Below are 14203 nucleotides of genomic sequence, written 5' to 3' on the forward strand. Positions count from 1 at the left end.
AGACCATATGGATGTGAGAATCTGCATGCTCTGTGGCTGTGCATGCTGATCACTTTGCCTCCATACTTCACTGGCAAGTGTTTTTCATATGCGACTGTATATTCACAACACACAGACATACGTTGTTAGCCACTGAGAATGTGTTCCTGGAAAGTGTGATAGTTAATTATTCAATAGGAGGGAAGACTGTATGCAGGAATGTGAGAAATACACACAATTTAAATACATAAGGGCAGTAACATACAGGGATAGTGTTTTGCGGCAATAAGGTCTTTCCCCTCATTCCAATAACACTACTTAAAAAAGGAAAATCTCAATGGCATGAGTGAAGAACAAAAACAAGAAGGATATTGCTGCATAGCCACATATAAGGTTATCAGCACATTTCTGTTAGTGTTTGTGTGATATGCAAGCAATATATTAATGAAATATTTAAAATACTGCATTGTAGCCTACTGTGTCTATATTCTCAGCAGTTATTTTAACACAAGCAGGTATTTGGCAGGAGCACTTCAGTAAGGCTGGATGGCTCAGGGTAGTCTTGATGGAAGGAAAAACACTTATGACAACATTAAAGAGAGCACAAGATGAAATTATTTATGATGGACCTCAAAAATGACAGCAGAAAATGACAGACACTGTGGAGTTGTTCCCCTGCAGTCTGATACGTACTTGTGTGTGCTGTATAACATGCAGCACTTCACGATACTTCAGTGTTCCTCATATAGAAGAGCTCATTGCAAGTCCAGTAGCAGTAGCATTAAAAGCACAAGGCATTTTCTCCAGGATACAATTATTTCCTGCTCCACATCATCTCATTTTCTTACTTGTTATTGTCTTTTGATCCTCAACCCTGTTTAGAAAGACCTGAGATCACTTAGAACCTAATTGGAAAGTTAGTTGGGACACTTGGTTGCTGTGTTGCAGAGAACTGACCATGACTTTTTGAGACTACTCTGCTATGTACTTTTTTTAGAGAAGAGAAGAGAAGAGAAGAGAAGAGAAGAGAAGAGAAGAGAAGAGAAGAGAAGAGAAGAGAAGAGAAGAGAAGAGAAGAGAAGAGAAGAGAAGAGAAGAGAAGAGAAGAGAGAAGAGAGAATATTTCAGTTGGAAGGGACCTACAACAATCATCTAGTCCAACTGCCTTACCACTTCAGGGCTGACCAAAAGTTAAAGCAGGTTATTAAGGGCATTGTCCAAGTGCCTCTTAAACACTGACAGGCTTGGGGCATAGACCACCTCTCAGGGAAGCCTGTTTCAGTGTTTGATGACCCTCCCGGTAAAGAAATGCTTCCCAATGTCCAGTCTAAACCTTTCCTGGTGCAGCTTTGAATCATTCCCCTGAGTCCTCTCACTGGATACCAGGGAGAAGAGATCGGCACCTCCCTCTCTACTTCCCCTCCTCAGGAAGCTGTGGGGAGCAATGAGGTTGCCCCTCAGCCTCCTTTTCTCCAATCAAGCCAAGCCCACAGTCCATAGTCACTCCTCATAGGACATTCCTTCCAGCCTTCTAGATTTATCACCTTCCTCTGGATGCTTTCAAGGACCTTTAATATCCTTCTTAAATTGTGGGCCCCAGAACTGCATGCATTTCTCAAGGTGAGACCACACCAATACTGAATACAGCGTGATAATGACATCTTTTGTCTGCCTGGTTATGCTGTGTTTCATGCACCCAGGATGTGGTTTGCCATCCTGTCTGCCAGGGCACACAGCTGACTCATATAAAGCCTATTGTCAACCATAACCCCAAGACCCCTTTCTGCAGGGCTGCTCTCCATCCACTCCTCTCCCAGTTTACACTTCTGCCTGGCATTACTCTATCTTAGGTGCAGAGTTCGGCATTTCAAGTTGTTAAATTTCACCCCATTAACCATTGCCCAACACTCCGATCTATCTAGATCCCTCTACAAGGCCTCTTGTCCCTCAAGAGAGTCGACAACACCTCCTAGTTTGGTATGATCAGCAAACTTGCGAATGGCATATTCAACTCCTGCATTCAGATCATTGATAAAGATATTGAACAGAACGGGCCCTAGGACTGAGCCCTGAGGAACACTGTTGGTGACCGGTCACCAGCCAGATGTAGCCCCATTCACTACAACACTCTGAGCTCTGGCCTTCAGCAAATTCTTCGCCCAGAGCACTGTGAACCTGCTCATCCTGCAATTGGACAACTTGTCCAGAAGGATGCTATGAGGGACAATATCAAAAGCCTTACTAAAGTCCACCACCTTCCCTTCATTGTAATTTGCAACTAAAACATCCCTTAGCCTCCTTTTTATTAGTCCAAATATGCTCAGTTCCCTCAACTTCTCAAATTTCATCTGCTCTGGGCCCTTGTCCATCTTAGCAGCTTCCTAACAGGTCTATTCTAGTTTCTCAGTATCCCCCTTGATCATGTGGGTGGGGAGGACATGTCAAAACCAGTATATTTATTACTGCCCTGTACTCACCAGTGCTGAGTACAGGGCAGTAATAATTTCCCTTGATCTGTGGGACACAACCATAGCATAGCACACTATGGAGTTGCATGGCTGTGATGAGAGCACATTGTTACCTTACAGCAGTCTTCACTGTTTTCTCATACTGCTCTGCTAGCTGGTTACCAGCCTGTATTGATGCGTGGGGTTTATCTACTCTGGTACGGAGTGTTACACTTTTTCTTACTGAACTCCATGAGGTTTCTGTCTGTCTAATCCTCAGGGTAAGTGTCAGGAGTGCACCACTGAATGGTTTAGAGTTCACTGGATTTGAAAGATATTCAGATATGTTGTCAATTGCATTGTCAATGTGTACTAAAGACAGCATACATGTAGTATGAATCCTATGAATCTTTGGGGGATTCTGAGTTAGATCATCTGTGTAATCAATTAAGAAGCATAGCTTTCATTTACATTTCATCTAGCATGGACACTAGAAAGTAGGGCAGTTGACGGAATTTTACATTTAACTTTTATAGTTATCATTGTTTTCAATGAAGAGTTCTATCAAAAAATGTTGGTTAAAGCATTTGACTTGACATTTAACAGGGTTTTCTGGTGGGAAATGCATGAGTATCAGAAATAGTGTGGCCAGCAGGAGTAGGGAAGTGATTGTGCCCCTGTACTTGGCATTGGTGAGGCCACACCTCAAATACTGTGTTCAGTTTTGGGCCCCTCACTACAAGAAGGACATTAAGGTGCTGGAGCTTGTCCAAAGAAGGACAACAAAGCTGGTGAAGGGTCTAGAATAAAAGTCTCATGAGGAGCGGCTGAGGGAACTGGCGTTATTTAGTCTGGAGAAGAGGAGGCTGAGGGGAGACCTGATCGCCCTCTACTGAGGGGAGACCTGATCTGAAAGGGGGTTGTGGTGAGGTGGGTATTGGTCTCTTCTCCCAAGTAACTAGCAAGAACAAGAAGAAATGGCTTCAAGTTGTGCCACAGGAGGTTTAGATTAAATATTAGGAAAATTTCTTTACTGAGAGAGTAGTCAAACATTGCAACAGGGTGCCTGGGGAGGTGGAGGTGGTGGAGTCACCATCACTGGAAGTGTTCAAAAAACATGTAGACGTGGCACTTCAGGACATGGTTTAGTGGGCATGGTGGTGTCAGGTTGATGGTTGGACTTGATGATCTTAAAGGTCTTTTCCAACCTTAATGTTTCTGTGATTCAGTATCTTTAAAACAACAGTATTTCATAATCAAAAACCCTGGAAACAGAATGTCTCAGGGTTTGGGAGAGGTAAGGTTTTGGCTGAGCATGAGCTTTGCCAATTCAGTTTCTACTAGGCTCTGTAGAATCCTGACCAACAGTTAGACATATCAAACCTAATACTTTCTGTTAAAATCTAATCTTTCATTAATGGTTATTTTCACTGAGGATGCCTTATGGATGAACTGTCACAGCCTCCACTCCTGTGTGTCTTAGAGTCTGCTCCTTCATGCATTTCAGGTGACCATCACATTAAGGTCTACAGGACTCAGTGCTGTTTTCCCCCCTGGTCATTACACATGCAGGACGGTGGTACCGGGGCTGGCACAGGCTGCAGTGTCCTCAGTGCTGTGAAGATACTTAGCAGCAATCTGACTTACTCAAGAAGTGCTATTTAGTCATGGAGGGGAAAAAATGGATGCTAGAGGTGAAAAAACACACAGGATAGCAAGGACTCTCTTCTTCACTTGGGAAAGATGAAAGTTTGTTTTTTTCTTAATTTGCCTTATTTTTGTGGTCTGGTGGACCTCTGGCTCCTGTCTGAGAACAAGAGCCCAGAAAACTTAACCACGTCTTAACAAAGGGTACCTTTTCAGCTCTATTATGATCTATGATACTGTTAGACTAAGACTTTATAAAAAATAATCTTACTCCTGACAACCTAGAAGCTAAAGTCACTATAATAAATAAAAATGTGTGTCTATGATGTGCATTGGTTGCACAAAACTAGAGGATGGGCTAATGAAACTCCTGTTGGCACAGATTTTACTTACATGAAAATTCTTTCTTTTAAGGCCAGTTCTGTTGCCGTCTGGAGGAATATATAATAAATGATAATAAAAATAAGCAAACATTCAAATTAATAAATAAAAAAACCCGCTGGCACATGTTGCTGCATGTGAAGATTTAGCATATGTTAATTATTTTGCATTGCTAATGCAGATGCTTTTCATTTATAAATCAACTTTAAAAATGTGAGGTTTATTTGCTATGGCTATTAACCGACAATGGTCTTCTAATAGCAGTCAGTAGGTAAATGTCTATTCCATTTATTCCTTACTTTCTGGATAGCTCCCCGATGTTGAACTTTGTTCATTTTCCATTTCACAGACTGAGTTTACTTTAACTGAAACTGCCAAGCAGTAATTCAGTTCTTAACTAGATTTGTGGTGGTGAGACAGAGGGTAACATAAAAAGGCAGAACTTATTGGCACGATTCATCATCATACTTTATTGCACACTCGAGCCTACTGGGCAGGAAATGTTACTAAATTGGAGGATATATCAGAGCCTTACGAATTTGGCAGGATGAGCATCTTAAATCTCTGCAAGGGCTGATGTGCTCAATTCACATTCAGTCCCCCTAAATGGCTGCAAGAATATAGGTGGTGTTGCAGGTTAAGCTCTGCAAGGCAGGACAGCTGGCCTTATGTTCACCCGGTGACAATGGTACGCTTTAAGGACTGATGTGCAGAAGGCAAATAGTCATGGCAACAATCATGCTTACCTGTTATTCTGGGGAGTGGGGCATAACCACACCTACTTGGTTACTGCATGTCAAACACTGGTATAACAAGTGTCAGCTGCTGTTAGGGGAAGGGAAGTCCAGAATCTATGTTTATGTTTTAGTAGACAGGTCAGTACTAGTAACTAGTTGTATCGAAACACAAATGGGGGTAAACCATGAAGTACATGTCAAACTAATAAGTGAAAACAGCAGAGTTCCTGAAGGGAAAAGAGTTTTCTTAGTGAAAACTTAGTGAAAGACTATAGAAGAATTAGGTATAATTGTTTTTTGTGAATTAAAATGTCTTTGGAAAAAAAAGTCTTAGTGATAAGAAGGTAAAGAAAGCATAAGTATAATAGGGTCAGATAGGGAAATCCCTATTGCACTGTGGGATCGTGAGAAATCTGTGGAGTTTCTGCATTATCTGTGGCCCAGCTGTCAGCTCCTGTGTTACTATGGTCTGGAATCCTGAAAAGGAGTAGGGATTTCACAGTTGGAGTGGGTTGAGACTGGCAATTTTGTGGTCATGAATGTACAGATGCGGGAATTAAATTGCATTCAAAGAGGATAAACCAAGAGGACATTTACTTAACAGTAAGTGGCAGTCAAAGAAATTATACTTGTAAAAATACAGAGTATAGTTTTACCAGTAACTTTCATTGTGTAATCAGATCGAAAGAACTAGCTTTCAGTTTACTGAGACTGGGAAAGTTTTGAGACCAAATTTGATTGCAATTTGTAAATTAGGGAGTCTTTACATTCAAGCAGCTTGTGCTAAAGACACAGCTTATTTCTGCATTTCTCTTTGAATTTTGTAGGATATTCTTCCCACTTCATGTTAGCCCCATGGATAAACCTCAATCTCAAATCTTTTAGTTTACTGGCTGCTCATGCTGCATATTGAAAATATTTTTAAAGGCTCTTCTGAAATGACATTCGACAACACCCTATCAGAAAGGTAACACACTGTGTCTCTTCTCTTAGGCAGATTTTCAGACGTCCGTTTCTATTTTGTTAAGCTCTCAAATTCCATAAGAAAATACAACCACCAATATATGCACGCAATACTTGCATTTTCTGATAATGTGTATTTATTTGTATCCAGAAATACAAATGTTGGGATCAAAATACGAATATAAATAGTATTCTAGACGCACAGCCCTACTCCTTAACACAAAGTAAAGTGGAATGAATATGGTCAATAAGGGAAAGTCGTTGTCTGAGAACTTGAGGAGATGAAGCACACAGGTGTTTGACTTTTCTGGTTAGGTCAGTTTGGGGGATCACTAGGATGGCTATCTAACTTAGAATGACATACTGGTACTAGTGCTACCTGTATTATTCAAGGCACATTGGGCACATAATTGTACTTTCATTTCACTATGACATCACAAGCTGCACTGCTAGCAAAGAAATCACACACCCCTAAGAAAAACTTAGGAAGGAAGGAAGGATAATTAGAAATCTAAAATTTTATTTGTGTTCTATAAGAAAGTTCAATTTGGCACATAGTTGGCAGTTTTTAAGTCTTTCCTAAAATTGCACTCACTTAAAATTAAAAAAAAAATCCATATGTTGCCATTTTGGGAAAAATGTCTTGGGGGGAATATACTGAGAGTTTAAAATAGGATTATATGAGATGGTTGATGACTGCCTGTGATAGTTGCAAACTGGGCTCAGATTCCCTCCAGCCTAGTGTTTCTACTTGTGACAGCCATGTGTTGGCCCATAATTTATGATTCTATTGCATGTGAGCGTGGATGACAATAAATTCACAGGACTCCTTAACAAATGCAAAAGAGAATATAAGGGACTGATACTGTAATCTCTCTGCACATGGTTTCCCACTGCTGTTCAGAGGAACACTGTTTTATGGAAGCTTATTCTGAAATTTTATTCCCTTTGGAGCACTCTGTTTGGCAATGGCATACTTCCCTGCTCTGCCTGTGTAATACTGTCAGATGCAACTATTTTACCAGTTTTCCATGATTTCAACAGCAGCTCACATTTAAATGATGCCATATGGTCTGTAAGTATGGAATGGACTGTAGCATGCTCTGTTCCATATTTATGAGCAGGTTTTTTTTTAAAAATATGTCATGAATATTGTTCTCTTTATCTATTTTCTAATGTGCAATTTAGAAATTTTGGCATTTACCTGTTTTAGGCCTCACTTTAAGTATGCAATTCACAGATCTCACTTCAAGTACTTAAGTTACAAATCTGCTGTCCACAGACTTTGAAGCCAGTCAGTGGGTAATCAACCCCACCAGAATATGATCCAAAGCTCTTCCTGTTTGCTTGTAAGAATATTTTATCTTAAACCCCTTTTCTGGTCAATGGTCTTGATTGATGAGGGAGTTTTGGACTCAGACCTAGAGACCTTCTCTTTAAAACTTGCAATCATAACACAGCCTCAATAACAAGCAGTCACAAGCTTCACTGTGGATATTTCATTCTTTGTATTTTATAATATATTGTATCCATACAGCTCATCTCTCTCAAGCACTGCCATAGGCTGCAAGAAGGTAAAGAGACATTAGAAAAGTATTAAGCACTGTATTAATTACTAAAGGGAGCATGTGGGTTCCTGCATAAGAAGCTCTGCAGGCTGGCTTAGCCCTCCAAGTAAAGCTGAGTTACTTGAGTGCTTCCATGACACCAAACAGGCTCTTGTGGCTCCTCTGGCTAGTGTCTCAGAATTAAAGAATCATTAGGGTTGGAAAAGATCTTTAAGATCATCAAGTCCAAACATCAACCCAACACCACCATGCCCACTAAACCATGTCCTGAGGAGCCATGTCCACACATTTTTTGAATACTTCCAGAGATGGTGACTCCACCACCTCCCTGGGCAGCCTATTGCAATGTTTGACCACTCTGTCAGTAAAGAAATTTTTCCTAATACCCAGTCTAAATCTCCCGTGGCACAACTTGAGGCCATTTCCTGCTCGAAGTCAGTCACAATACAAACTCATTTAAAGAAAGAGCTGCTAGGTAAATTGGATGATTAAAACAATATTTATCCCTAATTCAGGACTTAGTCCTAGACAGGGTTTTAGGATAGCATATCTCTTGGAGTTATCCACCAGAGGTACAGCGAACAAAAATTTCCCGTTTAACTTGTCAGAGCAGCCATTTCCTGCTCGAAGTCAGTCACAATACAAACTCATTTAAAGAAAGAGCTGCTAGGTAAATTGGATGATTAAAACAATATTTATCCCTAATTCAGGACTTAGTCCTAGACAGGGTTTTAGGATAGCATATCTCTTGGAGTTATCCACCAGAGGTACAGCGAACAAAAATTTCCCGTTTAACTTGTCAGAGCAATGTAGTTCAGCCACAGGTACAGCGTACAAAAATTTCCCGTTTAACTTGTCAGAGCAATGTAGTTCAAGTGGAGATTATTTTTTCCTGTTAAAACATCATTTCACTTTAGATATAAAACATGGTTTTGTTTTTAGTATCTAAAACAGTGGCCTAAATGGTGAGGAAAGTAGATTCTCTGTTTGTTTTTTTTTCCAGACAAACCATGGATCCAATGGGAAAAGGCAAAACTATTAACACCGCTGAAGGCAGGCCTTCATTGTTTGCATGTATTCTAGAACCCTTCAAGAAAGGAATGTGGTGAACCACAAGAAGCTTGCAGGCATATAAATATACTATAAGACTAATGACATTATGCTTTTTTTTTTCAGTATGTGTTAGTTTCAGTGTAAGTTTTCAGTATGGAAGTGTAAGTTGAGCTGATTTTGTACTTGCTAATTGTATAGGTGAAGGGAGAGAAGGAGGGAGGATGTAAAATCATAGAATCAAAGAATCACAGAATACCAGGTCGGAAGCGACCTCAAGGATCATCTGTTCCAAACTTCCTTGGCAAAAGCATGGTCTAGACGAGATGGCCCAGCACCCTGTCCAGCCAAATCTTAAAAGTGTCCAGTGTTGGGAATCTTCTGTCCAATTAAAATTTCCCCAGGAGTAAAATGAACTCAGGAAAAAAAAAAAAAAGCTCTAAAGGAGAGAGAACCTCACTTTTCAGCTGTGGAAATGCATTCCAAATGCATAGTTTGTTTTTTGCCTATTTTAAACAGTCTTCTGGGAAGTGACCTGGATGAGGTAAACATCAGCCTTGAGTTTATGCTCTGCATCTCTTCGTGGAATGAAGTTGCTGAGCGAAGGAAGGATTCTGCTAAACTGCTGAAATCACACTGCAGTTTTCTTGCTCCTTAGGAATTAAGAAACCTACAAATTGCTTAAAAAATAAAGAAAAATCAGACAAATGCTCAATGTATAGGTTGAAGACATCTAGAATATTGGTCACACACTGTAGTGCTCAGGAAGAACTCCAGCAAAGTCATTGTCCCTCTTTCTAACTCTCAGGCCAGGCATGGTATTATCCTTCAACATCAAGAAATACTAAAGGCACTAATGTAAGAGGTACAAAGATTTCACTGTAAGCAGGAAGAAGAATATATCTTGAAAAATATCATCTAATTATGTAGGCAGATAAGATTATGCAATATGGCTTGCCTTTTCTTAGTGCTTTATGGAAACCCAGAAAGAGCAGCCAGTGGGAGAAATACAGTCTGTTATGGACAGCCTTTACAAGTTGCAGTGAGCACTTTGTTTTACAGTTTAGAAGGTAACACCAACCCTCCAGATTGTGAGGCTAATGAAATCTGGCTTAAAATATTGAGTCTCCCTTCCCACAAAGTCAGCAGTACCACAACTGCTCTTTCCAGAGCTGTCTTGCACCTAGTCACTTAGAGCATGGGCAGGGCAGAGTCATTTCCCTAGATGTATGCTGAAGTTTGGTGCAAAAAGAGGGCATGCATCTTCCTCTTCATGAAATGACCAAGTAAGGCAAGCTGTGATAAATTCATGCAGCAGCATGAGATGCTAGACTCAGACATGTTAGGGCTGCAAAAGCGTTTGAGACAGCTATCTATCTGAGTTATTTGGCAGGATGCCTCCAGTTCCAGAAATATAATTTCCTACCAGCTAAAGGCTCATGTGTCACTGCTGTTCCAGTTGATGAATGTGCAAACCGCCAGGTGGATGATTCGGAATTAGCTGTGGGTAGTTGGTGGGAAGAACTGAATAAGAGGAGTGGGACAGATACTGCACAGCAATAAAAAATAATTTCTTTCGCCTCTTTTAGCTTCACAACTCATCGCTGTCTCTGTGAAGACAGTTCTGGCTTTTTTTGGTTCTTCTTGTAATTTTTATCATCTTTATTGGTATGTACAATATACCCATATACAGTTGAGAGTTGGTGAAGGAGAAAATAAGCATCTGAAAGAGAAGAAAGGTTATCAAAGTTCCCGAGGTGTTTTAATCTACAGCTGTACTTCTTGCTTAGAAAGTTACATTAAAATTTTGTGATGTACTTCAATTCCACATTGCAGCTGGACATGGAGACAGCATAAACTGTCAGCAAGATTTTATACACTTATTCTTGGAAGAATGGCTGTAAAAGAAGGAGCTGTCAATATGTTAGGCATCAGGGCCAGAAGAACTGATAAGACCGAATTAAGCAGACCAGTATTTTTATACATTCTTAATTGCCTTGAAAATGCTGCCCTCAATGCAGGAAAACACTGTCCATCAACTTTTATTTGAAGGGGGAGAAGAAGAGGTCTGACTTTAAAATTTCCTGGGAAAAGTTGGTTATCTAAAAAAACCCTCACAATCTTTCCTCTAACTTCCAAAAGGAAGGAATGTAATGTAGAAGATACTTGATTTTGTGCTTTTACATACATATCCAAATCTGTTCATTTCACTAGTAATTTGGTTTTGCTTTCCTCCATTCCCTTCCCTTCCCTGGAAGGATAAAAAGAAGTACTGAATAACAAAAAGTAGTAGTTGAATAAATGCAAGTCTTGAATATGAAATTATCTAATAAGAAAATATTCTAAAATGTTAATAGGTGGTTCTTGTATTTCTTACGGGACAGTGCGCGGAAGTGTTAATTTTTTTCAATTTGCAAAAGAAACGAAAGAATATCTGGAGGTTAATAAGGATATTCTTACTACTACAGAAGGATATGGCACATAGATATATGCAAACCACATTATCTAGGTGTCTGGAATAATTGTATTTTGAATAATGCAGAGCCTAGAAAGCTTATCTTACCTGATCTCTACAGCTTTTAAGTGGCTGCCAAAGCACAGAGCAGTGAAGCAGAGAGAGTAAACCAAGCAACTAGTAATAAGCGGAGGAATGCATTGTGGAACCTGCCAGCCTGTGACCACTCATCTTGCATACAAATTAATTTTTTGCACATAATGTCCTCTGCTGTCAGCATAGGAGCAGAAGCCAGCAGTGGCTGCGGATCCTTTCTTGGTTAGGACCATGGAAAAAAGTGGAATTATGCTTCCAACTTCTGTTTATGAAAGCACTTGGAAAAGAGAGACAATATGAATGGACTTAGCAGAATCAGTCTTCCAAGGAAGGATCTGATGGGATTGTCTGCTTTTAGCAGGAATGGGTAGCCATGAGCAGAAATGTAAGAAAAGTATATGCTCATCATCTAAATGGGAACATTCCACTTCCACACTTACTCCTGGGACATTCACTCAAATATGCAATTGATAAATAAACCTTACTTTACCTCTTCAAGATCTAATGGTAGAAGGCACCTTCTTGTGCCTCATCTGTCTCAATATATCCACCAAAATCAATTGATTGTGCAGAGGGTTTACAGGATCAGGCCCCTAAAATATAACTGTTTCCATTCTTTTATTCAGGGTTGAAATATTTCTAGTATTCTTGCAAAATATGATTGAAGGTGGCTGTTAGAGTAGATTAATTCATAATTACAGACAGGATATTCAACTTCAATTCAATGACCTTCTTGCGCTTCTGAAACTATAACTTTCACCCCTAAATAAAATCCATACTTCCAAGTGCAGGACACAAAACACAGAGGTTTTACAGAGTAATTGGCTACAGAGAGTTAGCAAAAACTTCAACACATATTTTGAAATCAGAAGATCATCATTGGTTTAGAAGACATAAGATTGAGCAGGTTTTGTTAAAAAGATTTCTTCCCCAAAATATTTCTTCTCTGTGCTTCTAATCTGAATTTTGTCAGTCCTTGGAGAAGTGATTCCCCTCCCCGACAGCTCCTTGCCTCTGATATTTTAGATGAGTGAAAACCAGAAGAATGTATTTTGAATAACTGCAGTTAACTTTTGTGATAGTAATTTTTTTCAATTAAAACTTACTGGAAGCAGAGAAAAACTTCAACGACAAACAGTGATGTTTCAAAGAACATGACAGCATTTCTATTCCTTTAGAATTACCATTGCATTAGTTTTTGCTTGTTTGCAGGATTTTCCTTCTGAGGAGAAAAGGAACTGCTCTTCAATCACATCTACTATTCATTTTTTATCAAATACTTTGTGGAAGAGACACACTTTTTTTGAGATAAGAAAAAATTATCAGGTCCTTCAGAAGAGAAAAAAAGTAGAATTTTGGTTTTAGGTATGTTTTAACTTTAATAATTTGTAACTGTTTGAAATGCAAAGGGTAGTGAAAAGCCATTGCTACTTAGTTTTTAGTCTGTTTTGTTTGCTTAATAACAATTATTCAGAGAGTCTGGAAAAGATGTAATCTAGTTTAACACTGTAAAACTATTTTTTGAAAAAAATGGGTAGTTTAAGAATTTAATGGTCTGAAGCCTGAAAAATAAAAAAAAAAAAAACCCCAGCTTTTTAGGGTAAAATGGAGTTGGCAGTTTAGGAAAAAAATCAAAACAACCTGTTTCTACATGTGGCAACTATTTCATGTTTAATTCAAGTGTGGCAATTGAGTTCCTGCACCACACTATTCCAGTCAAAAGTGTTCAGTCTGCAGCTCAGACCCAAGGAACAACTGCCATGAGTAAGGACTGCAATATTTAACTCTATTGAAGGAACAAAAAATGTCCTTTGGTGCACATGTTTTTCAATTTTGTAAAATAACTTTGAGAGAAAAAATAAGAATCTATGAGTGCACTTAGTAAATTGCAATCTGAAGAAAGTCACATATTTATAGTGTTATTATATAGTGATTTTTACTCATGGTCCATTAACTGTGATCTGCTACAATGACACAAACAAGCAGGAATCTTATCCTGCTTCAAGTAGAGTACTTTAGAAATCAATGACCATCCTGTGTTTAACCAGTCATAAAAAAGACAATAAAAGTTTGAAAAACTGTAGAAGTTATGCCTACAGCTGCCTCAGAGATAGGCAAGTCTTTTATTTATATCAAAATATTAGCTTTCTTATAACTCTGCCTTTTCACCTTGAATTAAAACCAGTATGTGTAGGTAAGTGGTTAATTCCATGAACCTCAGACCTTTGCAGAAAGTAGCTTCCATGTTTTGATCCCACCAGAGATATTTTTCACTATCTTTTGGTAGTTTCTCTATAGCAAGCAGATCACCAATTAAATACTTCCCAAAACCTATGGGACATAGCTCAAGCAGGTTTAAATACAAATGAATGGTTTCATCGGCTTTGGCTTATTTGCCAGTGCCAGTGTATGTTGCTCTGAGCTTCAGGGATATCGCAGCATTCTGAAGAAAGTATGGGGATGCAGAACAAAAATGACTTGTTTAACCTTTGGCTGAATTGTGTATAGCTTCTACGCCAAGGGACAATAGTAAAGATTCTAATATACAATAATTATTCATAAACATTGCTTACACTACAAATTCAGCCTAATTTTGTAAGAATCTTTTCCTTAAAATGAATAGCAGTAAGGAGAGAATTCTTCCATGTTTTTCTTTTTCAGGCAATTACATATTAAAATTCTTCATCAGGATCTGTGATGGTGAAGGTTAATGTGGCCTTTATAATTTGAGATGAAACTGACCGTGTCCTTCTCGTTTTCTGCCTTTCACCATCCCTCCACAGTGTGAAAACACAGCAGTCTTCACCACTACAGGCAACATTTAAAGATAGAGGTATCCAACCCAGTAGACCAGGTTAAACAGCAGGAAGGATGTAGGGA

General features: G+C 39.1%; 1 protein-coding gene across 1 annotated transcript in view; it reads right to left on the reverse strand.

The window, feature by feature from the left end:
• Window positions 1-14144: 14144 nt before the first annotated feature.
• The window catches only part of LOC104619742 (gamma-aminobutyric acid receptor subunit gamma-3-like), a gene marked incomplete at its 5' end in the record, with an annotated part of 14665 nt that continues 14606 nt past the window's right edge, over window positions 14145-14203 (reverse strand). Inside the window, 1 exon segment of the mRNA XM_010285731.1 lies at window positions 14145-14203. This exon segment is cut by the window's right edge and continues 16 nt beyond it. Coding sequence (XP_010284033.1) covers window positions 14145-14203 — 59 coding nt within the window.

The sequence above is a fragment of the Phaethon lepturus genome, unplaced genomic scaffold (genome assembly GCF_000687285.1).
Source record: "Phaethon lepturus isolate BGI_N335 unplaced genomic scaffold, ASM68728v1 scaffold64, whole genome shotgun sequence".
Classification (NCBI taxonomy): domain Eukaryota; kingdom Metazoa; phylum Chordata; class Aves; order Phaethontiformes; family Phaethontidae; genus Phaethon; species Phaethon lepturus.